Below are 27,715 nucleotides of genomic sequence, written 5' to 3' on the forward strand. Positions count from 1 at the left end.
GCACATGTGGAAACACCCACTGACCTAGCTCAGAGGCCTCTGCCATGAACAGAGAAACAGGCCTGCTACCTACCCAGTCAGAGTAGGGGCAGAGCAGCCTCCCATGAAGGATGTCTTCTTCCTTCTAAGTGAAATAAAGCAGAGAGAACAGGGAGGTCTGTTTTTAATGAGCATCTTTAAAAGCCTTTGCAACAGCAGACACAGCCCAGAAACCCACAGTGATGGCAACAGGGCTCTCTCGCTTCCAGATGACCCTGCAAAACAGAAATGGTGCTGCTAAATCAGGAGTGTGGCTCTTTCCCACCTCACATTTAAAAATCCCAACCTTCAAAATCATTTCAGAAATCCTGCCCGAAAAATGTGTGATGGCCCTCACGGCGTAGCCTGGTTTGACGACGAAGGGGGCAGGAAAGCGCCCAATCCAAATGCAACAAGGGAAACTGCCCCCACCCTTGACAGAAGCAGTGGGAAAGCCCTTCTACTCCCGCCGCCAAAGACACAAGGAAAAGGCCACCTGCAGGAGCACACAGGAATTCTGCAGCCTGAGAGCAGGCCCCTGATACTAACAGATCCCACCCCATTTCCCTGGCTCTCTCTTTCCTCCAGAACTCAACTTCCATTCTCTTGATCCATATCACTAGATTAAGAAGACGGATGTCTCTCCCTGACACGGACATGCCAGACAAACCCTGGGCCTCTCTTCATATTCCCCAAAGTAGTGTCAGGAAAATGAAACACTTGCACGGAACTTCTCTGCAGCATCTCTGTTTGGTTTCTTTCACACCCTGGGCCGAGGAGCCAGTGCTTATTTTCACAGGAGTAAAGAAGCCTCTGACTGTAAGTGAGGTTAACACCCACCCCGAGGCTGGATTCTTTCTGTTCTCTCTCAACAGCTGAGCATCATGATTTTGCTAATTAAGCCGCTTTCTTCTCCTTAATTAGCTGCATGTGAATCTTGTTGGGAAGTCTTGGATCCGTGAAATAGTCTGGGATAAGAATTAAAAAGAAGAAATCATCTAAACCCAAGGGGAAAAGACTAGGAGAGAGACAGCTCACTCTGCTAAAAAGCCAGGAGGGCTCTGTCTTAGCAGGACTGTTACTGGTGGTCCTGCTTTACAATGTAATATGAGATGCCACAGCAAATCCCAAGGTCGCTGTCTTCCCCGCGCCGCCCCCAGAAGTTCTGAGCCTCCAGCTCCAGCGTTCCCAGCAAGGGCTGAAAGAACGGCCCCTGTCCCCTCCACACCACCCTGCCGCTGGCCTGTCAGCTTGCTGATGCACAGGGAGCCATCAGAGGGCTGAGGGAGTTTCTGGCTTTCTGCTCCAGGCCCACCTTGGGGCCCAAATAAATACCAAGTGTTATTCTTGTCTCAGCTCGGCCTGCTGGCTCTTGTCTCTGAGACATCACGCCCTCTCTGAGAATATCCTCTCAGAGGAGAGCCAGGCTCTTGCAGGATGACGACAGAAGAGGATTTTTATATACCCAGCATAACGTGAATCAGAGGCAGCATCTGCTGTGGCAGCAAAGACATACTTAGATTCAGTCAGAAACGGTTTGAGGCTGTAATCTCAGGGCTAAAAGGACCCAAGAAATCATCGAGCCCAGCCCCTTCCCTTTAAATACCATTGACCTCAAGCCATCTCAGGGCAGCGGAGCCCATTAGAATCACCTGGGGAGCCTTTAAAACTGTGGATGCCCGGCCCCACCCCAGACTAATTAAATAAAAACCTCTTGGGGTGGGCCCGGGCATCGGTATTTTTTAAAAGTTCCCCAGATGATTTTAATGTGCAGCCAGGGTTGAGAACCCTGCTTTAAGATTCCCAGGGAAAGAGCTGCCACTCTGTTCCTTAGGGAGTCTCAAAATTCTTAACAGTCTTTACCACGAGGAAGTTCTGCCTTGTTTCTTATCTGTCCTCATTTTGAGGAAATGACATTGAGGAAAGAGCCTTTTGAAAAAAGCTCCCTTGGGAGACATTGGATAAAGAAGCACCCCAGACTCTGCAGGGAGAATCCTGGGCTTGTCTGAGTCTAAATTCACAGTAACACTCCTGATGCTCGTTTATCAAACGCCCAAAATGGACGCTGCCTTACTCACCTGCAGCAAATTCTTGAATGTTGTCTGGTCTTTTCAAAAACATTTGTCTGGAAAACATCAAGGGATAAGGGGAGGAGGTAAAGCAGGTCCTGCACTGTCGGGGCAGATGACCTGAGACACACCCGTCGTGGCAGGCGGAAAGCCAGAGGACTCCTGCCAAGGACCCTTTCCTTCGTGATTTTCCTTCTAGTCAGGATCTGAGGTCAGGAGCAAGACATTCTAAATGGCAAGAAGCCTAGGGAATGCTCACCTCACAAGACAGCGAGTGCTGCAGCCAAGTGAAGCTTGTCATTCACTCCGCAAACATTTCACAGAACCAGAGACCAGGCCCAGGCCAGGCGGCAAGTTGAAGAGCTCGCTGCCTCCTCCTCGAGGGACTCACATGTGGTGGGACAGATGTGCAATGCACAACCTTCCAAGGAAGTGTAACCAGGAATCGCCACGGGTGTGGGGGAGCGCACAGGAAACCACGCTGAGAAGACGGACTTGAGATGGTTGTTGGCCCTGCATACAGTGGACACTGGGACAAAACCCACGGTGCCGGTGCCACTGGGAAGCTGAAACTGCCTTATAGCCCACCGACTTTTATAGCTCATAAAGCTCGTTCACAAACATTATCTCACTCTACACTCTGTGAAACAGCAATGACTGTGCCCCATTTTACATACGAAGAAAGCAAGCTTTCAAAAGGTTGACCATTTGCCCAAGTTCATAAAGCAAGTAAATAAAGGAGAGGAGGCCCAGGTCTTGTGGTTCCAAGGCCAGTGCTCTACAACATGGCCTTGTGGCCATGGCTGCCCTGCCCCACCAGCATGGAAGGCCCTCCCTGCCCAGGAGGCCCCTGCCTCCCAAGCTTCAAGAATTTTGCTTCCCTTCTTCTCCTTCAATTCAATTTGAGAATTGTTGAGCACAAATTCTGTGTAAGTCACTATATAAGATATGAGGGATTGATTTTAAAAAGATAAAATATAGCCCCACCTCAAAGGAATTACAGTCAAGTGAAAGGAAATGGGTAAGTTCCCAAATGTCCAAAAGGCCAAGTAACCTCCAGGGTATGAAATAGTGTGCCGGGAGATCAGAGGAGAGAGAGTGATTCCTTACGGCAAGACCCCCAAACCCTCACAGAGCAGCTGGCGTTTGAGAGCGCCCTTGAGGTACACATGGGACAAGGGCTGAGGGACAAGAGCCTTCCAGACCAAGGAGCAGCAGGAATAAAGGCCCGAAAATTAAAGGGAACTGCCCACGTCCTATCGACAGTGAACTCCAGAGGGTAGGAACTGGGTCGTATCCACCTTTGTTTCCCCAGGGTCTAGAAGAGCACTCAGGGAGTGTCAGTGCCCCTGCAGAGGGCGGTGGAATGATCAGAGAGGTCCAGTCTGGCTGGAGTGGGGGCACGTGCAGGGAGTAGTGGGAAGCGAAGGAGGCCCTAGTATGGAGGGCCTTGAAGACCAGGGAGAGACATTCATACTCAGTTCAAGAGACAACGGTGGGGGGACTTCCCTGGTGGCACAGTGGATAAGAATCCGCCAGCCAATGCAGGGGACAAGGGTTCAAGCCCTGGTCTGGGAAGATCCCACATGCCGTGGAGCAACTAAGCCCATGCGCCACAACTACTGAGCCTGCGCTCTAAAGCCCGCGAGCCACAGCTAGTGAGCCGGTGTGCCACAACTACTGAAGCCCGCGCGCCTAGAGCCCGTGTTCCGCAACAAGAGAAGCCACCGCAATGAGAAGCCCATGCATCGCAACTAGAGAAAGCCCACGCGCAGCAAGGAAGACCCATGGCAGCCAAAAATAAATAAATAAATATTTTAAAAAAGAGAGAGACAATGGGGGGACTTCCCTGGTGGCGCAGTGGTTAAGAATCCGCCTGCCAATGCAGGGGACACGGGTTCGAGCCCTGGTCCGGGAAGATCCCACATGCCACGGAGCAACTAATCCCATGCGCCCCAACTACTGAGCCTGCGCTCTAGAGCCTGCGAGCCACAATTACTGAGCCCGAGTGCCACAACTACTGAAGCCCATGGGCCTAGAGCCCGTGCTCCGCAACAAGAGAAGCCACCGCAATGAGAAGCCCGCGCACCGCAACGAAGACCCAACGCAGCCATAAATAAATAAATAAATAAATTTATTTTTAAAAAAAGAGAGAGACAATGGGAATGGATAAACAAAGCGTGGTAGAGTCACACAGTGGAATACTACAATGAGACGGGAGGATCTAAAAGATACTGCTGAGCAAAAGAAGCCAGGCACAAAAGAGCACATATTGTGGAATTCCATTTGTATAAAGTAGACAAAAAGGCAAAATGAATCTGTGTGATTAGAAGTCAGGATACTGGCTAACTTTTTGGAGGAAGTGACTGAAAGGAGCCACAAAGGGTCTGAGGTGCTAGTCAGGTTCTAGTTCTTGATCTGGACGCTAGTATCATGTGTGTTCTCAGCTTGCGAAAGTTCATCCAGTTTAGGATATGCCACTTGTCTGTACTTTATATTTCAATAGAATGTTTTAAAAAAAAAAAAGGCAATATTGTGGATCCACTGAAGATTTTTCCAGCCAAGGAATGATATGATCCGTGCTATGGTTTGGGAAGATTCGTCTGCCTGGCTGTTTACAAAAACACCTAATAAAGCCTGTCTACAATTTCACACTTTGTTATCATATCTCCAGCCTAAAACCTGAGCTCTCTGGGTGCCTAAAAGAAGTTAGATCCCTATTTCTTCCATTTTTCAGTTCTAAAATTCAAGGCATTAAGAGTTCCATATACTGTATATATGAATATAGACTGGAGAGTTGTGGCTGAATGGCCATAAATCATTAGGATCTGCAAAACCCAAGTGGTGAGCTTGCTTCCCAACAAAAACAGCATGGGGCTTCTCATGGCTTGCAGTGAGCGTACAGCAGAGACCTGCAGACAGGTGAGGACAGGCATGCTGACCAGGATTCTGTCCCCTCTTCTCCCTTCCTCTTTTCTCACAGGAAGGACCATCTGAAGCATCCAATGCAGACGAGGGGCTGATTCTGGTTCACTCTGGTATCATCCAAAGGAAATAACAATCACACCAAAAAAAAACCAAAAGCAAACCCCCAAAGTTCAAACACTTCCTCTCCCCTCTCACCTCCCCCTCAGAAAGAGAAAGGCCTAAAAGGGGCCAGGAGGATTTCACGAGAGGAGCTTCTGGGACAGCAAAAGGAGAAGCCTGGTGGCCTACCTGGCCCAGGGAGGGGGATGATAAGGAAGGAAAGGGAAGATGCCTAGGGCTGTCCTTGCAGACACCCAGCTCCTCCTGGAAACTGTTCCTGGGCAGAGAAGCAGGGCCACCCCTGCCATGTGACTAAAACAACACCCTCTTCATTCACCACCCCCAAGGGTTCTAATCCTTTTGTTTGTGAACATTGCAAATGGTGCGTTAATTCAGGTTTTAACATCTATCCCCAATCTCGCTGCTGGAATCATTCCTAACTTGGATTGCAAGCTCCCCAGGATAGGAAAGATGTCATCCTTTATCTCCCTTTAGAAGAAAAGGTACAGAAAGTGATGGCCTGATCTCCAGGGCTGACACTGACAGAGGACCCCTAAACTATCTTTTGCCCAAGCCTTACCCCTGGCCCAAAAAAACCAAACCTCACAGACAGGTTTCCATTTTCCCTTTCCCCTTCCCCTATCTGCCCTCTGAGAATCGGCTGCCACTTTGAAGAACAATGAAGCATGGAAAAAAGACACCCCTCCAGGGCTACTTTTAAAAAGACAAAGGAGAGCCCTACCTCTGGCTCCCCAGCTCCTGTGTGCTTACGGTGCAACACAGTGGAAAAACCAGGGGTTTGGATCCTGGTTCAGCAATTTGGGGAAGGTATTTCACCTGTAAAATGGAAGTGATAATAAACTATCTTTGTAGAGTTGCTAGGAGGATCAGCAAAAATGTACCAAAATGTCATACACTGTGGGCCCTGGGGACACAAACATGGCTCCACCAGCTTAGAGCTTTGGTCCAGGGAGAGAAAGAAAAGATCGACAATGCAATTATACAATGTGATAACTGCTAATGTAGGAAACCAATAGCAGTGCCTGGAAATGGAAGCCATTATTATTTAAATCTTGCCTATCTGTCTGTAGCCAAACAGTATTCGACATAGCTCTATTGTTTTCATCCATTGATGCTCCATGATTTTTTTTTTTCCCTCAGTTCTTTGCTTTTCAACCTATTAGGAACATTTTCCATTCAAGCAAATGCCATGCTGAAAGGCAGTGTGGGGGAAGGAAAAAGGTGCTCCAAGACATGGTGGAAAATGGTTTTCTTTTCCCCATGACTTACAGGGAGTGGCTTCCAACCCTTGGGAGTCTTTCCACACCAATGTTCTCAGGTAGAGAAAGGCCAGACGTCTGAATTTTTTTTAAGTTCTAGTGACCTTGTTAAATGCCTCTGATAGAGAATAGGGGTCTACACCCAATGGCTGCCTGCTGAGTTTCTCAATGCCAAATTCCCTCTTCCAAGTGTTGGAAGGTATGTATTTATCCTTAGAGCTAAAGTGAATGCATATTAATATTTTTGAGAATTTTGAGATAACTGAAGGAAACCTCTAGAGATAACAAGAAAACCCTGGGTGCCACAGACCCCAGCGCTAGAAAATATTCAATCTCAGGATATTTTCTAACCTTCAGACCCTAAAGGAAGCAACAAGTAATGTTTAAAGAAAGAAGAGGTCACTCACACTCATCCATCCCCAACGAGATTTCCACTATTTGCTCAAGGCCAGTCTGAAAACCACCTACCTGAAGAAACCACGTATGAGCAACTCCACTTCTTTGTGGGTCCTTAGGTACTTTTCATTAGTAATCCGAGTCTGAATCTGGAGGGCAAGAGCAAAAGGTCATGCGTCATGAGGCGAAAGATTTCAGGGTTCAAGCCCTGGAGGTGTGGAGGGCTTGGGGAAACAACGTGCGCACTTAACCCGGGTCTCTTCGCAGGATGTTTGAACATTTAAGCCATCTGTCTTCTTACAGATCAACATCTTCAATGCTGCCTCCGGCTCAGGCTTAGGGGCCTTAACTAAGGTCGGGTCTCTACCGTTGGGAAGTTCTTGTTTGTATCTAAGTTAAAGTATCCGGCAGTCATTTCGGTCCATTTCTCTGGCCCATCCCTGTTTAAGTTTTTTTCTGCACTTTCAGGCGCCTGTCGGGCTCTGTTCAGGGCCCCAGAAGCCTAGGGGTCCGCCGGGGGTGTCCCCACCCACCCAGCCTTCCACCCCTTTGTCTGGGAACAGGCTCCACGTCCCTTTTCTCTGGGGCCCTTACCCAGGGGAGCTGCACTCTAATGGAGGCGGGGGTCGGGGCCGCACCCACCTTGAAGCCGCGCAGCTTCTCCAGCTGCTCGGGGCTCAGCGCCTCGGGGTACAGCCCTTGAATCCCGCCCGGCAGGGTCGCCATCTTGTCGCGGTCGTCAAGGCGACGGGAGGCGCGGCTGGTGAGGACCCGCCCCCGGCCTGGACCCGCCCTCTCCAGCAGGGGGCGGGGCTGAGGGAAGAAATAAGGGGGCCACTCTGAAGCCGAGGAGGAAGCTCAGGAGGGTGTCTAAAGGATCCCGCTCCCCAGATTTGGGGACTGAATTCCCAGCTTGACTGTATATGAAAATGAGCCCTTCTTCTTGACCCCACCCAACCTCAAATAGTTTTTTCTTTAGCTCTAGAGCATAACTGGAAAAGGGATTCCTAAGGCAGAGTCTCCCAGAATCTGGTTCCTGACTCTCTCACTTTAAGCCTAGTAGTGGGGAAGGAGAATCTAGGCTTCTTCCCTTTCCACCGGCCCGGAAGCCAAACCCCTCCATCCTTCAAGTGCAGACACTTGACCCTGAAGTCTTGGATTCTTAACACAACATGAAAGCACCCCATAGGATGGAATGAACCGAGTTCTACAAAGGAAGGAATGTTCTCAGACTAAAAATGCTGGAAAGGACCTGGGGACATGCTGCCAGAAGTTTCCCCTCTTGGACTGACTTTCTTGTGTAGATTAACTGCTCCTTATAAATTCTAAATCATGTCTCCCACTCCCAATGGAGTAGGGGACGGGAAAGGCAGTTGGTCTTCAAGATGTGTTCTTCTGCTATCTAACTAAGAAGAGAAAGTGAGACAGAAAGCCAGAGAGCTGAAAATAGCACCTAGAAAGGGCAGGAGGCTGTCTGACAATACACACAAGTGCTGAATTTCTACACCCCCCAGAGATCATGAGCAGCAGAGACCTTCTGAGAGGCAGAGAAGAGAGCCCAAAAGGAGGCAGTCTTTTTAGATTTGTGAAAACTGCCCAAGGAGCAAGGAAAGAGCTTAACAAGCCCAGCATTAGGCCATGGCCTGGGAGGGGGTATCTCTGCGATCTGCCTCTCAGAAAAGACTGAGGAGGGAATTCGCTGGCGGTCCAGTGGTTAGCACTCCGTGCTTTCACTGCTGGGGCTGGGTTCAATCCCTGGTCAGGGAAGTAAGATCCCGCAAGCCGCGCAACGTGGCCAAAAAAAAAAAGAAGTGAAAATGTTGGCAGTTCCCAAGCCAGAAAAAAACCTCAAGAGGTAGATTAAATAGTGGGCTACAAACCTCTTCTCAGAAACCCCATCTGGGTAGTAATCATTTTGATTGTTTTTTAGGAGCGAGAGTTATAGTGAGAGGTAGATAAGCTGCCATCTGTCAGAAGTGATTTTTTTAGGCAGGAGCAGAGGTTAATCAGAGGTGATAGTTCCTGTTGGCCAAGACCTGTCTCTTCCCACCCCTCCACCCCCCCAGAGAAGCTAGTGTTAGAACCTCTAAGTTGCACCGTCCAATGTGGTCACCACGAGCCACCTGTGGCTATTAAGCACTTGAAATTTGCTGAAAGTGTCAGATGAGCTGTAAGTGTAAATCACTGACTGGATTTTGAAGACTTGGTATTTTAAAATGTAAATATCTCATTAATAATCCTTACATTGATTACATGTTGAATATTTTGGATATATCATAAAAACTCGTTGAATAATATATTGAGTATACTGGTTAAATAAAATATATTATTAAAAGTCATTTCACTTTTTCTTTTCACTTTTTTAATGTGGCTACTAGAAAATTTTAAATTATATATATACCTTGCATTATAGTAAAGGGTGCTGGTCTGGACTGTCAAATCTACACACACATACACACACACACACAGAGGCATATACATGCACAATTCCCTCCACCCCCCACCCCCATGCATAAAATAATTAATGTCTTCCTTCTGTTAGGCTATGATCTTCTTGTGCTTTGAGAATCAGTCAAGCCTTTCTTGACTGACCACATCCCATGGCCCAAACCCCGAATACACATATGTGTAAATGAGAGAGGCTACTTTTCTTTTTTTAACAGCACCTCAGTTCTCGCTATTGTAAATTGTGTTGGCCTTTCTTACCTCTCCACTTGAGGTAGAAGCCACTTGAGGGAAGGAAGATTATATAATCAATTCTTTGTACACTCTCACAGATTCTGCTACAGAAGTCTTCACTCTGTTTTCAATTATTGAGGCCAGCAAGTATTTGGTGACTAGCCATTCTGCCCACACATACCATCACTACATTTTGAGCTTTCTGAAAAGTACCCCAATTATTTAGCATGTCTCATTTCCTAAGAATCTAAAACCAGGAGTGAGCTCTCTCTTTATAAAGTCAATAATCTTTTAATGTAGGGCATCTTAACATTGAGTGCAGAGAATAAGAAAGAGGGTGAGCTTGGGGATGGTGGGCAGAGAAAGTACCTTGGAGGAACCTAGTTGGAAGCCTCATCTCCTCCTGGAGAGCAATTCCCCAGTATGCACCTCTGGGTCATTTTTCCCCCCAGTCTTCACCCCACAGGGTTTCCCTCCCCTACAGCCTGAAGGACAACAGAGATGTGCCCACAGTCGCCCAGCAAGGAGGGCCTGAAGAGAGCTCCCACCTCTTCTCTCCTAAACCCCGCCTCTCCTCTCAGACTGAAGCCTTCCATCTGGGGACCACAAACTAAGCGAAGGATTGGAGGTGTTTTGCTGCCTGCAGCTGTCTCCTCAATTGCTGACTGGGAGGAGGAGTGAGGGGAGTTCATTATAATTCATTTTTGTGAATGTTTAATATTTCAATTTATATGATTAGCCCCAAGCCTGAATGAGCAGCAGGGCGGCAGATCTGCTGACAAGACACAGAGTAATGAGATCAACAGGGCCATGGGGTCTTCCTAGGCTCCATCCTCAGAGGGTGTGATCTGTTTAGCATCTCCATAAACACCAAGATCAGATTAGGAGGCAAGGGAAGGAGCAGTGGGGGTGGGGAGATGAGTGGAAAGTTACTTTCCAGATGTATTTGCCCTCTTGACTCCCTGGCACTGCCATCGCATATTCTGACCACCCCGCACTGGGTCCTCTTCCATCTCCCCCCACCCACCCATTTTAGAGGACCCTATTGGGAGGACCTGGACATCCGTACCATAAAGTGTAATCATGTCTACACATACACACACACACACACACACACACACACTCACACTCAAACATACCTGTCAGAATGTGGCTTCAGGCCACAGAAATGATGCTAGGGAAGGATGGATGGTGGTTAATGGAGAATCAAGCAGTAGAAGGAAGGATAGCTCTCACCCAGGGCTCAAATGAAGACACAAGAGGAAGAAAGGCCAGGCTCAACCACTCCCCCCATTCCCAAGAGGAGATTTGACAGGGAAGTTAAACGCATGGACTTGGAAACACACTGTCTGGGCTCCACTCTCAGCTATACCTCTTTCCAGTGTGTCACCTTAGGCAAGTCATTTAATCTCTCTGTGCCTTGGTTTCCTCATCTTTACTCGAAGATAACAATAGAACCTACATCATAGGGTGGTGCTGAGGGTTAAACAAGTTAGTAAATATAAAGCACTTAAACAAGGCCTATGACACGGACCAACACCGTAAGAGCCATCTAAGTGATAGTACTATTAATTCCCTTCCAGAAGAAAAGCCTGCCTGTCCAGAGAGCTGAGGCAGGGCTGCTGGGATTCAGGTGGGACAGATTTCAGAGACACCAGCACCACTGTGGAGACATCAGCCCCATTCTGGGGTGAAGAAGGGATGACAGGAGGCAGGGAGTTCCACAAAAGCTGTGAGCCCAGGTCGGTGAGCACCTGATGGCAGGCAAGGGCTGCCCCGTCCAGGAGGTTTGATGTCAGCAGATACTCCTTGCATTGAGGGGGAGCTGTGAGTGAGCCCAGTGTACAGAGGGGTCAAGCTCCCTCGACATCACAGGGCAAACTGATCATCTATAGAAGTTTAACTGTTTAGGGGAGTAATGGCCCCCAAATATGCTTCCCCCATCCCTCTTTGTTACCTGACTCAATTAGAGAGTCCCAGTCAGGGAACATAACTGGGGTGGGGGGGAGGGGGGAAGCAGAAGGAAGGAATTTTGGGGTTTCCTCTGCCCTAAAGGGGAGCTTGCCAGCTGTGATTCTGCCCACTGAAGGAATCAGGAATCTACTCTCATCAGAGGTTCTTGGCATCGACTACTTATTCGAGAAATATTTGTTAAGCTCCTACTACGTGTGAACAAGACACTGTGCTAGACACTGTGAACAGTAAAAGCTGAATTAAACAGTGTCCTGGTCTTCAAGCAGCTTCCAAGTGCGAGCTCCCGCTGTCACCACTGCTGCCTCCCTGCCCACGCACTTATACACACAAACCCCCCAGAGGGTGAGAAGGGGGCGTCGGCAAATGCCAGCAAGATCGAGTTTTTCTTGTTTCCCTTTCTGGAAAACACAGTTCCCTCTCTGCACTCATCTCACCCTGCTCTCTCTTCCACAGCCCCCTTTCCATCTTTCTCTCTGGGTCCCTTCTGCCCTTTCCCCCAGGCTCTGCGACCTGCTTCCCTCCCCAGCTACACCCTTCTCCTCACCCGCCCCTAACCTGCCCAGCCGTCTCTATGCCATCTTCTTTTCCCTGTTTTCTTCCCTTGGCTCCCCACTCTCAGTCTCCCCAGATGCCAGCTCGTCTCTCTTCCTCCCCCCTGCTCCCCTCTCCTGGGTCTTCTCTTCCAGCACCGGGGACAGCTCCAGCCCCCGGAACAATGGACCCCACCTTAGGGCTCCTCTATAAATTCTCCATCTTAGTGCCTTGCCCAACTCGTGATTAGGGAGTAAGATGGGGGAAGGGTTATTATCAACAGGACCAGCTGCTCTTCTGGGGGTGGGAAGGGAGTCAGGGAGGAAGGAGATAGAAAGAGGGCGTGGCTCTTGTCTGGATTGTGCGTCCCTCTCCAGGGTAGAGAATTTGTCTTCCACCCCTGAGACTGACATCACTGATGTCAGGGGAAAGGAGGTGGGAGTGGGGAGGGGGGTGTGGAGGGGGGAGGTTTTTGTTGAGGAGAGCGCGGCCGGAGAGCAGAGCTCCGGGACCCAGGTGACCGGGAAAGCAGGCAGCCCCAGCGGCGGGAGCAGCCAGCAGCAGCCCAGGCCCGGGGACCGGGGTGGGGGTGGGAGGGGGGCTGAGGGGAGGACCTGAAGGGAGGCGGCAGGGCCAAAGGGACCCCCGGCGCCCTGCCGCCATCAGAGATCAAGCATCTGGCATCAGGGATCTTCGGACCCAGCAGAAGGATCAGCCACAGGGGAGGTGTCCTCCCAGGGAAGCCAACGAGAGCTCCACCTGCCCCACATCAGGAGTGCCCCCCCCAACGCTGCTGGCAACCATACCAGGACCCTAACCCCTCAGCCTGCAACCCCATCACCCTCCTCAGGCCCTTTCCTCCACCTCCAGCTCTAATCTCAACCCCTAGTTCCCAGCGCCCCTGCTACCACCCTAACCCTCCAGGTCTTGGCCACACTGCCCCCCATCCTGGGATATCTGCCAGATCTCTGGGAGGGAGATCGTTTGCTTGGGCTATGCCCCCTGGTGGCATGACAGTGTCTGCCTAGACCCCTGACCCCTAGCCCTCAACTCCCTGGGCCTCCTTTGTGTGAAGAGCGGCCCCTCTGCTCAGCACTGTGGTTGGGGCCAAAGGGAAAGCCAGCCCCGGCCACTTGCCTCCTTGCTGGGCAGCTCCCCCTGGCCTTCGGGCCTCTCCCTGCTCCCCTCGGCCCCTTCTCCTGGGCCGCCCCAATGAAGGAACCGGATGCCATCAAGCTGTTTGTGGGGCAGATACCGAGGCATCTGGAGGAAAAGGACCTGAAACCCATCTTCGAACAGTTTGGTCGGATCTTCGAGCTGACTGTCATCAAGGACAAGTACACCGGGCTGCACAAGGGTGAGGGGTCAGGCCAGGCTGGAGAGGCTTCAGGGAGTGGGCTGGGAGGTTGGGAGGCTGGGAGGAGGTGCGGAAGCCAGGCTGGAGGGACGGAGTGGCTGGAGAAGGCTGATCTGGAAGGAAAAGAGTTCACGGGCTGGGGAGTGTGGATGGAGGAGCTAGAAGAGAACTCAGCTAGGGTGACCAGGGGACTCCAGGTGGAGGACCAAGGAGAGCCTCTCTGGGGGAAGAGTTGTCAAGGTGGCTGCAGAGATGTGGACCCCAAAGTTGAGGGGGATGATGTGGATGAACTCAAGGAAGGATGGAGGAACGAGAGAGCTGGTTTGAGAGATAAGGAGCTGGGCAGGGGTGTGTGTGTGAAGGGGAGCAGCACGCACAAGACTGAGAGTCTTAGTAGCCTCAGATACTATTGGGATGGGGGTCGGGACACAGGGTCAGGTCCTCAACCTGGAAAGAGTGGATGTTCGTGGAGTGGGCAGGGCAGCTCCAGAACTAAAGAGAGGGACATGGGAAACAGTATACAAAGGACAGAGATTGGTAAAGATCTGGGAAGTGTAGGGACTCGAAAGTTAAGGGAGCTGGGGGTGAAAGAGGATGTGCCTCAGGCCTAAGGGCTGTGCAGCTAAGCAGGGTCAGGCCTGGGGTCAGGCCTTGGAGAGCCCCAGACACCGGGAGTCAGAGGGGCCATGCTGCCTCCCCCCTCCACCGGCCCAGGGACTCCCGCTCCCCACTCTTCCCTTTCCTTCTCTAGTCCGCTCTCCACCCTCCACCTGCCTCCCATGGAGCTGGAGAGAGAGGAGGAAATAGGGAAAATGGGAGAGGAGAGGGCTGATGATGACCAAGATGGAGGAAGGTGGAGGCAAAGAGAAAGGGGAAAGGAGACCAGCTAAGGAAGAGAGAAAACCACACTACACGTACTTGTCTGGAGATCACATGCCCCTTCTCCTCCCCCCACACAAAGCCCCAGCTCCCACAGCCCAGGCGTTCTCCCTCTTCCATCACCCCACCATGGAAGCCTCTCGGTCTCGGGGTCTCTGCCCTGTGCTCATCAGCCCAGAGACTCCGGGAAAGAATGTGCACCCCCTCTCAGACACCTCCCCACCCCAGCAGGCAGAAGTTGGCAAGAAGGGACAAGCTTCCCAGTCCTCAGTTTCGTGGCGGGTAGGGGGCCTTTTAGGGAGCGGAGACCGGGGACTCACCCCCGACCCGGTCTCTCTGCCCCTGCCCCTCCTCAGGATGTGCCTTCCTGACATACTGTGCCCGCGATTCAGCCCTGAAGGCCCAGAGCGCCCTGCACGAACAGAAGACGCTTCCAGGGGTGAGTCCCGGCCTTTTCAAGGCCAGGGGGCTGAGAAGGGCCTTAGAAGGGGCACCACCTTCCCAAGACACTGAGTGTATATTCCACCTCCTCTCATCACCGGGAAGCCCCTACCTCCTTGTAGCACCCCTCCTCCTTGCTGAAGATGCACGCATTTCTTCTCACCAAGAGAGAAGGAAAACAGCGATGAGCAGAGTAGATATAACCCTTGCAAAGAGCAGAGGTAGCCCTTTTCCCACTTCCCAACCTGCCCCTGGGGCAGCGCTTAGAGGAGGGACTTAGCTGGTTGGGAGGCATGGGGAGAAGACTTTGGACACCAAGTGTAGGGCTGAGTGAGCAGGAGGCACTCAGGCACTCTTTCTGGCTCTGGGGAGGAAATCTGGCTGTGAAATGGGGGAGGGGTGCCTGCGGCCCGAGGTGGGCAGCTGGTGCCTGCCCACCTGGCATCTCTGTGCTGACTTCTGAAGTCCAACAGGCTCACCTCGCGTCTCCCAGGAAAAGCCGTGGGAACAGTGCCACAGGGCATCAGGGTGGTCAGGGCCTGGTGGGTCTGGGCTGGGAATAAGCCCTGTGGAGGGCGGCAGCGGGCAGCAGACAAGGGCAGGGGCAGTCATCAGTGTGGAGGATCGGGCCTGACCCCACCAAGTGTGCCCAGGGAGGCAGGGGGTGCCTCTGACGTGGCCTCCCTCCTGCAAGGTCAGAGCTCTTTGTCTGCTTCCCAGGCAGCCTTGCAGCTCGTCCCAGGCCTGGGCTGGCACGGGCAGGAATAAAGAATCTCAGACTGCCCCCCAGTTACCCATCCTGTGTCGAAAGGATGTGCCACTCCCTTTCTGTATCTATCGGCTTCTGTTGTCTTCCCTGGAAAGTACCTCTTGAGAGCTAACTCCACCCTTCCCTCCAGCCAACATTTGCTAAACACAGTCTGAGTGCTGGAGACACACCTGTCACATCCTCTTCTCCTCCCCTCGTGTGGGAATGGAGATGGCGCCCGATTCTCTAGCTCTTCCTGGGAGAGAAATAGACAAAACAGATGGGAAAGGGGGGAGGATCTAGGAAAATTAGAACTGTCTCCACCACTCCCAACTTCACACCCTCCATGGCTCTGTAACCCTCTGTGGCCCTCAACACTAAATACCACTAGGAAAGCAGATCCACTGCCAGCTCCCCACCTTCACCCCACTATCTTATCCCAGTCGGGGGCAAGGCAGCCCAGAATAGCCATCGCCCACAGAATTAAGTATCTGTGTATGTGTGAGCAGGCTCGGGCTCTAAGGCGCATATGTGTGTGCCTGTGTGTGTGTGTGTGTGTGTGTGTGTGTGTTTGGGCACATGAATCCCCGGGAAGCCCGGTTCCCATCACATGACCTCACAACTCTCCTCTCTCTTTCCTCTGGGGAGGCCCCTCACAAATCAACAGTTTTCATTTCCATTGCCGTTTCTCTGTCTTTTTCTGTTGTCTCCTATCTCTCAGAGCCCCTGTGGAAACCAGAGGGGGACAAGGGAGAAGGTAGAAGGCAGGGGTACTGCAGTGGGGACATGGGTGAGAGAGACAGCGCCAGGTGGGCAGGAGCCCCAGGGCCATCTGTGCCAGCTGGGGGCTTCTGCCCTGGCTCTGTCCCCCTCCAGCTGCCTGTGTGGCTCAGGCAGGGCTACGCCCTGGGTGTGGAAAGGCGCTGCCTCCTCTTCCTGAGGTAATAAGGCCCAGGGTGGGAGGCGAGTGAGAAGGGAGCCCCGGTTAATAATTGTCGAGCCCTGCCCCAAGCTCCCAGGTGAGGCTGAGTTCTCCACTTTGGCCCTTGCCCCAGGGGACAGAATCCAGAGGCACCTGACAGAGCCTTTAGTAGGAAATGAGGGGTTCTATCCTCCAAGGGGCCCCCCGTGCTGGAGGTTTGGGGGAGCAGATGTCTATAACCAAGCTCTGCCTGACCCTTTGTGCCCCCAGGTCTCTTCTCAGCCACCTGCCCTTCTGGCAGCAGTGTTTCCCCTCAGATAGTCATTGAGTGTGAGTGTGTGTGTGTGTGTCCAGTGTGCCAGCTCTTGCACAACTGTGTTGGGAAGTCCCTCCTACTGTCTAACCTCCATGCCCTCTGACTGCAGGTTCCTTCTTTAATGGGGGCATTTACCCGCTCTCCTTTCTCCCCATCTTTGTCAGCTCAGAATCTGGAAGATGCCACCATATTTGAGTGATGCTTCAGGCTGCAGAGAGAAAGAATGGGAGCTGGGCCTATGGCCATGGAACCGCATTTCCTTCTCTCTCCCCTAAGAGTTCCCAGGAGAGGCTCTGTCACAGGTTCCTGGATTCTTCCTAGGAGCAGGGTGTGACCTCCTGGAGGTGGTGGTGTGAAGGACTCCTTCTGTCTGGCCTGCGCTTCCCCCTCTACTTGGGCCAAAATCCCACTCTGGGGACATGGGTCCTCCCGGTCATCTTGCTGTTGGGCAGGTGGATGCTGGCTCCATGGAGAGGACCTGTGTGTGGTCTGGGACACAGGGCGCAAGTCTGGAGTCGGGGGTGGCAGGACACCAGGCCTGTACCCTCAGGAAAATTAGATCTGTGGGCATGGGGAGCTCTTCTTGGAAGTGGGGTCTTAGCTATTGGTGAGAGGGACTTACTTACAAGTGACCATGTTGGTAGGGGTCTCAGGGATACTTGGTAGGAGTATAAATAGCCCCTTCTTCTTTGGGAGGCCCTGGGGAGGGCTTATCACCTGGCGGGTGGTAGCTAGGGAAGAGAGGCGCCCGCGCCAGGTTGCCCGGTAAACAGGGCCCAGCTGGACTCAGGGGAGGGGGCAGGTGTGACCGAGCTGAGCTAACAAAGGCTGAGCTTCCCACAGGAAGTGCCAGGCCAAGAAGGAGAGGCTGGGAACGGGGCACTGGGGGCCACTGAGGGAGGAGTCCGTCTATGAGGGAGTGGGGAGAGCCTCCCGTCAGCGTGGTCTGTGCTGTGGTCTGCGCACTTGTGTGTGTTTTTGTGCGAATCCGTATCAGCTGTGGATGTTTATTGATATGCTATTTTCGTGCCTGGGAGCCTGGCAGGGAGGGAACACCATCCTTTCTCTCTGGATCCCAGGTTCCCCATCCCCAACTAGAGCAGCAAATCCCCAGGGGCCTGTTGGGAAGGGGTTAGTGCCGAGCATAAGAATTCCCCGATGCTGTGACTCCAGTGCTGATCCTACCTCTCCTGTAGTGGGAGCTGGGGGGCTGGCTGCTGAGCTGCCAGTGAGGGGACTTCCTGATGGCTTTGACCGGATTACGGGAGAGAGGGGGAGTGAAAGACCAAGAGTCCTGAGTGTCTGATGCCCACCCCTTGCTACACACACACAAACTCACACGCGCTCCTGAGGAGATTGAACCTCCGATGGGATAATCCCAGATTGGTGGATAAAGCTGGGGCAGATTGGCCGGAGGATTTGTGTGACTGTTCCCCCTCCAACGCTCCCCCCACCCAGCTGCTCTCAGATCTAGAGATTGGGGGGAGGGGTGGACAGGGAGGAAGTATTGGTTGAGGCGGGGCCTAGATTTGATCCGGGCTGAAAATACCTCACCTGCAGAGTCCAGCCAGACTGACTGGCATGGCGTGACACCTGGGAACAGGGTGCAGTGTGAGAAGGGGCAGGGGCAACTATCATTTCTGCACTTCTCTGTCTTAAGTGCCGACACACAAGACCTCAAGGCTAGAATACTAGAGCTGAGGGGAACCTGACTCTAGATCGCCTGATCCAGCCCATTTTACAGATGAGGAAGCTGAGGCCTAGAGGAGAGAAATGACTTGTCCAAGGTCACCCAGCCAGTGAGTGGCAGAGCCAGTCCTCGAAGTCCAGTGCCTTTCCTGAGGGTAACTTTTGCCCCACCCTCAGAATTTGGATGAATGGTTTCTTCTGTTTATTTATTTTTTTGGTCACTAGAACTAGGGCTGCCCCACCATCAGATGAGTGGGGTGGCCAGGTGTGGCCCCAGTGGTCAAAGTCTTCAACAGCAAAATATTTTCAGGTGTGAAATACTGAGTCCTTCCCTCCCTCTCCAGTTCCTAAGATGCTTCCCACACTGGTTAAGGAAATCAACCTGCGGGAGTCATTCCCAAGTCCTCTTACCAGACAGGAACATGGAGTGGGGAACTGTCTGCATTTCCACTGGAGGCTGAACAAAGGGAGATGCTGCAGGAGTAGGGAGAGGGTAGAGCTCAGGAGGACTTCCGGGTACCCGGAGAATTGCGAAAGAGCACAGGACAGCACTTCCTCCTTTAGAGCTGTCTTGGCGGTGAGACATCAAGGATTTGATCTGGAGGAGGAAGGCAGGAGCTTGGACAGTATGGCCCCTGCAGGGCCTGCTCAGCGCCTCCCTCCAGAATCAGGAAGCTCTCCTGGGCCCCTCCCCCACCTCCCAGCCCCCACCAAATCCTCCACCCCCAGCATACCCTGTTCCCACCCCCCTCCCCAATCCTCCGGGTGTGTGGAGCAGCAGAAGTGATGACGTCACCATGGTCGCCAGGGCGACGGGGACGGATAAATCAGGCTGAGTGGGCGGTTGCCATGGCGCGCATTCTCCCGTTGCCACGGAGACTGGGCATCTGCTCCCTTTGTGCTGCCCGAGTGCCTTCCCCCTGGGGTCAAGGGGTGTAGGGGGGCAGAAAGAGAGGCAAACACACCTCTAGGGGTCAGAAGGAAGTCGGGGCATCTGTAGGGTCTCCCTCAGTCTAGAGTCTTCCTTGGGGCTGCTTGAGGGGGTGGCCTCTGTTGCTCCTACTTTGTAGAACTGAGGCAGCTTTTGCTGAACAGCCCTTGGTTGGGCTCTAACTCAGGACCCGGGTCCTATGGGCAGCCCCACTCTCCCCCTAAGGAGAGCAGCACCTCTCCCTGGCCAAATCATCTGGGGCCCTACCTGAGCTTAGAGTCGTGCCCCAGGAGCATCCTCCTCTACATCCTCTCCTTCCACTACCTCTAATCCCCTCAGGTCCTAATCCTAAACAAGATTAAGCCCCATCCCTCCCTTCCATCAGCACTTTAGAGGGCTGGGCCTGGGGCTTACTCCCTCTAGCCTCTCCACAGGTCCTGGCCTGGGGAGGCCTCCTGGGGTGGTCAGAGGAGGTCCCCAGCAGTTGCTTTCTCTTCTTTCCTTTAGATGAACAGGCCGATCCAGGTCAAGCCAGCCGACAGCGAGAGCCGAGGAGGTAGGTTCTGTACCTTGGGACTCAATCCTTCTCCCTCAATCCGCAGGCCCAGGACTTGGAGTAGCTGAGGGGCAGGCTTTCTGAGGAAGAAAGTCTGAGAATTCTGAAGGGTTCCCAGTCAAGGTGGGCATAGGAGTCAGGGTAGCCAGAGGGGATGTGATCCAGCCCATTGCAGAGACGGCAAAACTGAGGCCCAGAGTGGAGTGCAAGTCAGTCCTTCAGAACTGGGATGCCCAGTCTATGTATCTGCAGCCCATCCCCCAACCATCCCTTCTTTCACGCCCTAGAGCCATCGGTCTGGGGTGAGGGGAGTTCCAGGGAAGAGCTGAAGGCGAAGGGGAGGGGTCTCTGCCTGTCCCAAGCTGGAGCAGGGCTGGGAAAGCAGCCTGGAGGCCCTGAACCTGCCCCTCCTCCTGTGCCCTACCTGCCAGAAGACCGGAAGCTCTTTGTGGGGATGCTAGGGAAGCAGCAGACAGATGAGGACGTCCGGAAGATGTTCGAGCCTTTCGGGACCATAGACGAGTGCACTGTGCTCCGGGGCCCAGACGGCACCAGCAAAGGTAGCCCACCGATACCCCTCCCCCGCCGGGCACTCCGCCTTCCTGCCCCTCCCCCACTGGTTCCGTGGGCAATGGGGACTGTCGGGGCCCTCAAGGATGGGCACTCACCCCTTTCTCCTCCCTCTTGAACTCTCCAGGCTGCGCCTTCGTGAAGTTCCAGACCCACGCCGAGGCCCAGGCAGCCATCAACACCCTTCACAGCAGCCGGACCCTGCCGGTGAGTCCCGTTGCCCCAGCCCTCAGGCCTCTTCCAGCCTGGCTGGGCCCACGCCAGACCCTGGCTCAGAGGGCGCAGTCCATTCTGGATAGGGTCTTTACTATCCAGAACGGACTGCCTATTATTGAATGACTATTATTCAAAAAGAATTTTCTGGCAGAAGAATCAAACCTCTTAGGGACAGCTTCCCCTTTCCAATAACATCTCCCAGCCCCTCCTCTCCTGCCTCCTCCAGCCCTCAGCCCTGGTCACCTCTCACCTCTTCTCCCTCCTTCCCATATCCCCACCCCCACCTCACTGGCTGGGCATCGGGACACTTGCTTAGAGGCCCTGCGTGCCCTCTGCACATTCATCCTGCTGCCCCGCACATTAGCAGTGGGTCAGCTGACTGATCTCGCAGAGGGCTCCCCCAGCAGAACAAACCTCTCAAAAGGAACTAGCTGGCTCCCAAGGAGGTGAGCTTCCTATAACTCGAGGTTCTCCAGCAGAGGCTGGGCAAGCACTTAGCAGGGACCTGGGCGAGAGGATGCAGCATCAGATAGAGAACTGCGTTCCAGACCCTAGGATTCTACAACAGGCCTTGCAAATGTTCCAGGCTGGTTTTTATTTGGCATAGGCTGGTATGAAACTTTGAGGCTGCATCCCTGAGCACACCGTGAGGACTGGGATGTGGGAGCATGGGGTGAGGTAAGGGGGTGGGGTAGCTACCAGGCAAGACGAGCTTGAGGTTAAACGTTTGCTGTGGCTGATCCACCCTGGGGAGGATTTCCGGCTCAGAATCTTCATGGAGAAGCCAGGACTGCCCTTTGCATTCTGGGAGCACTTTCCCTTTCCCAGCACATTCCTCTACGTTTTTTAGTCTTTTGCACAGTCTGGCACAGGGGGAGGGTGGGATGAAAGTCTCCCCGCTTTGACATAGGCACAGTGATGGCTGCCCTCCCAAAGAGGCCAAGCCATGTGTGGTGGAACTGAGCCCAGGTCCTGAGGGCTCTGGGGAAGAGAGACCCCCGACTCTGTCCCTCTGACCACATGGGGGGCCGGTGCCCAGGGTGCCTCGTCCAGCCTGGTGGTGAAGTTTGCTGACACGGAGAAGGAGCGAGGTCTCCGCCGAATGCAGCAGGTGGCCACCCAGCTGGGCATGTTCAGCCCCATCGCCCTCCAGTTCGGAGCCTACAGCGCCTACACCCAGGCCGTGAGTACTGCCCGCTGCCCCCCGCCCCGCCCTCACGCCCCCCAACCCCTCCTCCCCGTGCTGGGCTGGGCCCATCCCCACGCTCTCCAGCGTCCTGCCCCCCCAACCAATGCCCAGGCCCAGGGTTGGGAGGGGAGCCAGGCCAGGGTGCAGGGGGGCTGGCCCCACTCTCCTCTCTTCCCCTGTCCCCAGCTGATGCAGCAGCAGGCGGCCCTGGTAGCGGCTCACAGTGCCTACCTCAGCCCCATGGCCACCATGGCTGCTGTGCAGATGCAGCACATGGCCGCCATCAATGCCAATGGCCTCATCGCCACCCCCATCACCCCATCCTCAGGTAAGGTCCAGGCAGGGCTGGGCTGGGTGTGAGTGGGTCAGGTCAGGGGAGCTACCACGTGGTGGGGGAGGGGAGGGGGCACAGGGCATCACTCAGGGAAGCCATGGGGGCTGGGAGGGGTTCAGGGGTCAGAGAGTAGCCTGCTTCCTCCCCTCTGCCCTCAGACTTGTTGACTGCTTCTCTGCATTTGTGTGTATGTGTGTGTCTGCTTCTCTGTTCTGTCTCTGCCGCTTTCTCTTCCCCAGGAACCAGCACCCCTCCTGCCATCGCTGCCACGCCCGTCTCTGCAATCCCTGCTGCCCTGGGCGTCAACGGCTACAGCCCGGTGCCCACCCAGCCCACTGGGCAGCCTGCCCCTGATGCTCTGTATCCCAACGGGGTTCACCCCTACCCAGGTGGGGTTCTCTGCCTACCCACCCCTCTCCCCGGCAACCATCCCAGTATCGCTCTCACTGCCGGCAGGCATGACACACCTTCCCTCTCCAGGCTGCGGGGTGATAACGGCGCTTTCTCCTGCTCTGTCACCCTGGGCAGGGATGTTCCTTCCTGGTCTCAGCCAGGGAAGCTGAGGCACAGAGAGGCGAAGTGAGTTCGTCCAGGGTTGCACAGCCAGTCACAGACTCAAGTCTTGCTAATGCCAGGCTCTCCCCTCTCCCTACGGCTCTGTGCATTTCCACCCTCTCATTTCACATCCCATGCTCTCCCATGAGGCTCTCCTCCCCACCTGCCTGGCCTCTGCTCCAAGAGGCACTGGTGGGGCTCCCAGCAGCGTCCCAGCCCCGCCCTCACGGTCAGTGCTGCTCTCCCCAGCCCAGAGCCCCGCGGCCCCCGTGGACCCCCTGCAGCAGGCCTACGCAGGGATGCAGCACTATACAGGTGAGGAGCCCCAGCACAGGCCCCGGTCTGGGTGGAAGGGTTGGTAAGAGCAAAAGAGGCCCAGAAGTTGGGTCTGGGCTTCGTGCTGTCTGCCAGCCACCCCGTCAGACTTCCCAGCAGGCCATACCTGTGAGGACACGCCTTTACGGGCACGGTCTGAGGCAGCTCCCCCTCCGACACCTCTCGGCCCTGTCCACTCCATCGGCCTGGGCGAGGGAGAGGGGGACTGGGGTGGCTGGGAAGGCCAGGTGGGGCAGGGGCCTCTCAGGAACCCCATTAGCTCTCTCTGTCCTCCCCCCCCACCAGCAGCCTACCCGGCAGCCTACAGCCTGGTGGCGCCCGCGTTCCCACAGCCTCCTGCCCTGGTGGCCCAGCAGCCTCCGCCTCCCCCCCAGCAGCAGCAGCAGCAGCAGCAGCAGCAGCAGCAGCAACGGGAAGGTGCGGCCTGGGCGGGGAGTCCCAGCCAAGAGCCTTCAGGGATGGGGTGCCCTTGCCGTGGGCTCCAAGGCCAGCTCTGGCCCCGTGTGTGGGGATGAAACTGGGGGGAAGGGGGGCGGGTGAGGTGGCTGGCGCCCTGGCCCACACGTTGGGGGCTGCCTTCCCCGGCCCCCTGCACCTTGAGTCTGTCTCCCAGTCACTGAGCTCTTCCTTCTGTCTCTGCTGCCACCCAGGTCCTGATGGCTGCAACATCTTCATCTACCACCTGCCCCAGGAGTTCACCGACTCAGAGATCCTCCAGATGTTCGTCCCCTTTGGCCACGTCATCTCAGCCAAAGTCTTTGTTGACCGGGCCACCAATCAGAGCAAGTGTTTTGGTAAGAATATGATGATCCAAAAGATAAAATATAGCACATTTTGGCCAAACTCCAGATGAGGTCAAGATCTGATGCATTTGCAGGCACTTATGGTTGCAATGGACCCAGTAGTTGAAATCCAGATTGTCCAAGAGTCTGAAAGGACCAGTTTTTACACTCCTGACATCCCATACCAGCTGCTGCCCAGGCCCATCTCTTCCTCCAGAAAACCACATCTTTTCTCCTTAAGAACTGGTCAGATCCATGCTCTGTGAGGATTGGAAGAGGCTTGGGAACTGGGGAAGTTCAGTTGTCAAAAGGAAGGCTTAGGGAGCAGGGTTTAGCTGCCTTCACTCTTTGAAAGGCTGCTTCAGGGGAGAAAGGGGACGTGCTTGTCCTCTGGGCTTCAGAAGTCATTTAGGGTCCGGAGTGGAGGTTTCAAAAGGCAGGTTCTGAGCTATCCAGGCCAAGGAAGGGGTTGCCGCCCCTCAAAGAATGCTGAAAGGAATGTCCCAGGGTGTGCGAGAGGCCGGACTGGACTAATTCACTCAGCCTGTCAACAACTGCTTACCGAAAGCCTCCTGTGTGCTGGGCAGTTTTCCGGGCATTTGGGAGACCTGGAGGAAGTAGGGTGGTGACGGGAAAGCAAAGAGCAGGCCTCGGCCTAAGCACAGGACAGTGGGGCGGGGGGTGGGGCAGGGGGTGGTTGGTGCTGGGCCAGGCCTTATGCCCCTCTCACCTCAGGCTTTGTGAGTTTCGACAATCCAGCCAGTGCCCAGGCTGCCATCCAGGCCATGAACGGTTTCCAGATTGGCATGAAGCGCCTCAAAGTCCAGCTAAAGCGGCCTAAGGATGCCAACCGGCCCTACTGAGGGCCCCAGGTGGGTCCCGCTCCCGTCCTGTGACCTCTCCAGCCCCGTCACATGGCAGCCAGGGCCCTCACTTGGACTGCCCCCACCCCCTTTCCCACCACCCTCAGGGATGCCCACCCCTGACTCTGGGCACTTGAGGCAGAGATCTGGAGCAGCTTCCTCAGCTGTTTTTCAATCACCCAAGTCTCTCTCTCTTTCACTTTCTCGCTCTCGCTCTCTCTCTCTCTCTCACACACACACACACACACACACACACACGCACACACACACACGCGTGCGCACACGCACTCACACTGTGACCCCAGAGAGAGCCAGGTCTGTATATGTCTGTGTCCACTTCCTAGAACCTCCCCAATATCTGGTCTCGTTTGTCTGGTCAGTGTCCATGTGTCTTGTGTGTCTCTTTTTCTGGTCTTCCTTTAGGTTGGAGTAGAATTAGGGGAGTAGGGTTTGGGGAATAGGGGGCTGGTTTAGGGTACTGGAGGGTCCTAGAATCACTGGCTCCTAGAATATCTGTTGTCCTGAGAAGTGGGGACATCAGGTCCCGGTGCCCTGGACCCCAGGTGATTTCCCTCATGTGGCAGTAGACCCATGGGACAGGGGAGAGTACACAGAACAGACTGGGGGGAGTCCGAGTGTCAGGGCTCTGGGGAGCAGCTTTGGTTCAGGTGGAGGCGGCTGGAATGCTGGACTGCCTGTGAATTTCACTTAACAGGTCCCCTCCTCCCCACTGCCCGCCACCCGCCAACCTCATGGCCACAGAGCTGTGAGCTTTCGTTACTTTTGTGTTGTTTAATCTCCTTTGGACCAAACCCCTGAAAAAAACACAACCCAAGAACAATACCCACATTTTCTGTTTTTCCCCCTTTCCCCCCAATCCTGGCTGCTTAACTCCTCCCACCCTGGGGGCCCCCCAGCCCAGGGCCCGTGTCCATTGTCGGCCGAAGCCCCCATCCCCGGACCCCTGCTCCGGGCCCCTGTAAGTTGCATGGAACGAGCGTGTTGTCTTTGGAGCCGATTGTTTGTTATTTGGGGAGGGGGCCGCGGAGGGAAGCGCCCCCCAGCCCAGAGTCAGGGCCGGGGGCAGCTCGCGGGATGTGCTTGGTCAACAGTGGTTGGTGACTGTGGTCTGTGTTCCGTGCATTTCTCTCTCGCTTTCTTTGTTCCTTTCCAAAAACGAATGAGAGCGCCCCCTAGGGGCTGGGGGGTCTCGCTCGCCCCCACGAGACTCCAGCCCTAAGTCCAGCCCTGGTTCCACCCCGGCCTGCTCTGCCGCCCTTTTGCGGATGCCCCCTTGCTCTTTTTCCAGGTGTCTGTCCCGACACTGCACCCTCCTCCTTTCTCTGAGTCACCTCTGCCTGCCTGTTTGTTGTCTCATTTCTTTGCCCCTCCTCCTCTAGTCCCTGTCTCCAGTATCTTCCACGTTCCTTTTCTCACGGGCTGTTTGAGTATTTCCTTCCTAATATCCTTTGGTTTCTTGTGTCATTCGCCCCTCCCTCCCGTCTCCTCCATCCCTGCCCCTTGTTGAATGGCTGGGGGGCCGGATGGTTCAGTTTGGACTGAGGCCTTTCTGATGACCTGCCTTCCTCAGTCACCCCAGCTCCCTCCCCACCCATGGCCTGGGACCTGCCTCAGCTGCCGTCTTCTCCACAGCTTCACCCACGTTTCCTTCCTTCACAGGCCTGGAGACACCAGAGGAAGGGGCGCCTCACCCCCTCGCCCCGTGACTGGCCCCAGCCCTCTCTGCACATCCGCCCTGGGCCTTGATTGGGCTCTGGGGCAAACGCTGCTTCATGGCCCTGGGGGCACAGGACACCGGCCCACTCCCACCACCCCGCCTCCCCGAAGGGCCTGTTTCCTCCCAGGTGCCCTTTTGGCCTTTGTGAGGGAGCAAGGAACAGGCTCGAAGGCTCTGGGGTATCTGCCTTCTGCTGGGGCTCCTGTGACGGGCCTTCTGCGCCCAGCCTTCGCACTTGCCTCCCCCAGCAGCGGGCCTCTTCTACCTGTGCGGCCCGGGAGGGCAGCGGGGGCCTCCCACATGCTCCCTGCCCACCCTTGCCCCAGCCTCGCCCCCATATTCGGGGTTTCTCAGAAGCTGGTTCTCACACTCCCTGTGGCCACCCTCAGCTCGAGGTAGGATATCCCTGAACCCTGGGCTCCCAGCCCTAAAACTCACTGCCTCCCCCAAGGGCCCCCTCCAAGGAGAACGTGGAGGAGCCCTGAGGGCTGCCTCTCCGCCAGTCAGCCACAGAGACCCTCCTCCTTTCACGAGGAAAAGACCTCCCCCAAACCCCTAAAAATGTTTACAGTCTCTGCTGGCCCCTCCGTGTAAATAGCACTACCACCCGTGCGTTATCCAGCCCGGCCCAGCCCGGACGCTGCCATTTCTCTTTCTGGGGGTTTAGACAATGTTTCCCTTGGATTTTCTCTCTCTCTTGAGTTCTCCCTTTGCTTTGGGGGGTAATTGGGTATTTGGGAGGAGGGGTGTGGGGTGGGCTAAAGGGGTTTATTACCTGATCATTTTCTCTAGAAAGAGGTTTTAGGGAAGAGAAATGGGGTGGGGGTGGGAGTGGTCCGGGGAGAGTGGGGAGTCCGTTTCAGACACTTCTCTATGCTTAACTTATTTATTTATTGCATTTTACTTTTAAAGAGTTGGTCTTTTCTGTCTAAATAAAGAAAAAGTTTAAAAGCATCAAATAAGTGTCTTGGGAGGTTGAAGGTAGGGGATGGTGCACGTCGGGGCCGGGGTGGGAGGGAGGTGAGGGGAGTGAGGTTTGGGAGAGAAAACTCTACCAGGAAGGCCCAGCCCTTGCCTTTGAGCAGTGTCCAGGCGCTGATCACGGCTTCATGATCCTATTCTTCCGCCCTTCTTTTGGGCTTAATTCTGGAATGCTCTGTAGAGCTGGGCACAGAGGGAAGAAGGCAGGTCAGCAGGCCTCTCTCCCGCATCCAGCCCTGTCCCTCTGAAGGCTGAGGACGTGCAGCCTCACACTCCAGACCTCCACTTCTCCCTTGTTCATGTGAGGGAGCTGTCCCAGCACCCGGCCAGTGGGGCTA

General features: G+C 54.5%; 2 protein-coding genes across 4 annotated transcripts; one reads left to right on the plus strand and one right to left on the minus strand.

Moving 5' to 3' along the window:
- Positions 1–146: 146 nt before the first annotated feature.
- On the minus strand, positions 147–15,191 carry RIIAD1 (regulatory subunit of type II PKA R-subunit domain containing 1). Of its 3 annotated transcripts, none has more exons than XM_061183471.1 (6): positions 15,131–15,191; positions 7,433–7,603; positions 6,863–6,939; positions 2,097–2,143; positions 859–986; positions 147–254 (listed from the first exon to the last, which is right to left on the minus strand). In XM_061183471.1, exons 1-5 carry the CDS (start codon positions 15,173–15,175, stop codon positions 916–918), a joined length of 411 nt encoding a protein of 136 aa, XP_061039454.1. In that variant the 5' UTR covers positions 15,176–15,191; the 3' UTR covers positions 147–254; positions 859–915. The 3 variants fall into 3 exon arrangements, with proteins under 3 accessions (XP_061039454.1, XP_061039451.1, XP_061039455.1); XM_061183468.1 differs by having other exon boundaries at positions 7,385–7,603; XM_061183472.1 differs by lacking the exons at positions 147–254; positions 859–986; positions 2,097–2,143 and adding an exon at positions 4,251–5,122 and having other exon boundaries at positions 7,385–7,603.
- CELF3 (CUGBP Elav-like family member 3) lies at positions 13,100–26,496 on the plus strand. Its single transcript, XM_061183466.1, has 13 exons — positions 13,100–13,331; positions 14,567–14,649; positions 19,765–19,813; positions 20,245–20,373; positions 20,511–20,590; positions 21,639–21,782; positions 21,975–22,116; positions 22,362–22,511; positions 22,927–22,992; positions 23,299–23,430; positions 23,664–23,807; positions 24,531–24,667; positions 26,339–26,496. The coding sequence occupies exons 1-12, from the start codon at positions 13,187–13,189 to the stop codon at positions 24,656–24,658; spliced, it is 1,392 nt and encodes a 463-aa protein (XP_061039449.1). The 5' UTR covers positions 13,100–13,186; the 3' UTR covers positions 24,659–24,667; positions 26,339–26,496.
- The last annotated feature ends 1,219 nt before the right edge of the window (positions 26,497–27,715 follow it).

The sequence above is a fragment of the Eubalaena glacialis genome, chromosome 3, assembly GCF_028564815.1.
Source record: "Eubalaena glacialis isolate mEubGla1 chromosome 3, mEubGla1.1.hap2.+ XY, whole genome shotgun sequence".
In the NCBI taxonomy this organism is placed as follows: domain Eukaryota; kingdom Metazoa; phylum Chordata; class Mammalia; order Artiodactyla; family Balaenidae; genus Eubalaena; species Eubalaena glacialis.

Excerpts from the sequence above, each read along its gene's own strand:
- CELF3 (XM_061183466.1), top strand. The coding sequence starts at position 13,187 with ATGAAGGAACCGGATGCCATCAAGCTGTTTGTGGGGCAGATACCGAGG. Across the intron at positions 13,332-14,566 it reads GTACACCGGGCTGCACAAGG|GATGTGCCTTCCTGACATAC; the intron begins GTGAGGGGTCAG and ends GCCCCTCCTCAG. Across the intron at positions 20,374-20,510 it reads CCCAGACGGCACCAGCAAAG|GCTGCGCCTTCGTGAAGTTC; the intron begins GTAGCCCACCGA and ends TGAACTCTCCAG.
- RIIAD1 (XM_061183468.1), bottom strand. The coding sequence starts at position 15,175 with ATGCCCTGTGGCACTGTTCCCACGGCTTTTCCTGGGAGACGCGAG. Across the intron at positions 7,604-15,130 it reads CTTTTCCTGGGAGACGCGAG|CCCCGCCCCCTGCTGGAGAG; the intron begins GTGAGCCTGTTG and ends TTCTTCCCTCAG. Across the intron at positions 2,144-6,862 it reads CTCATACGTGGTTTCTTCAG|ACAAATGTTTTTGAAAAGAC; the intron begins GTAGGTGGTTTT and ends GATGTTTTCCAG.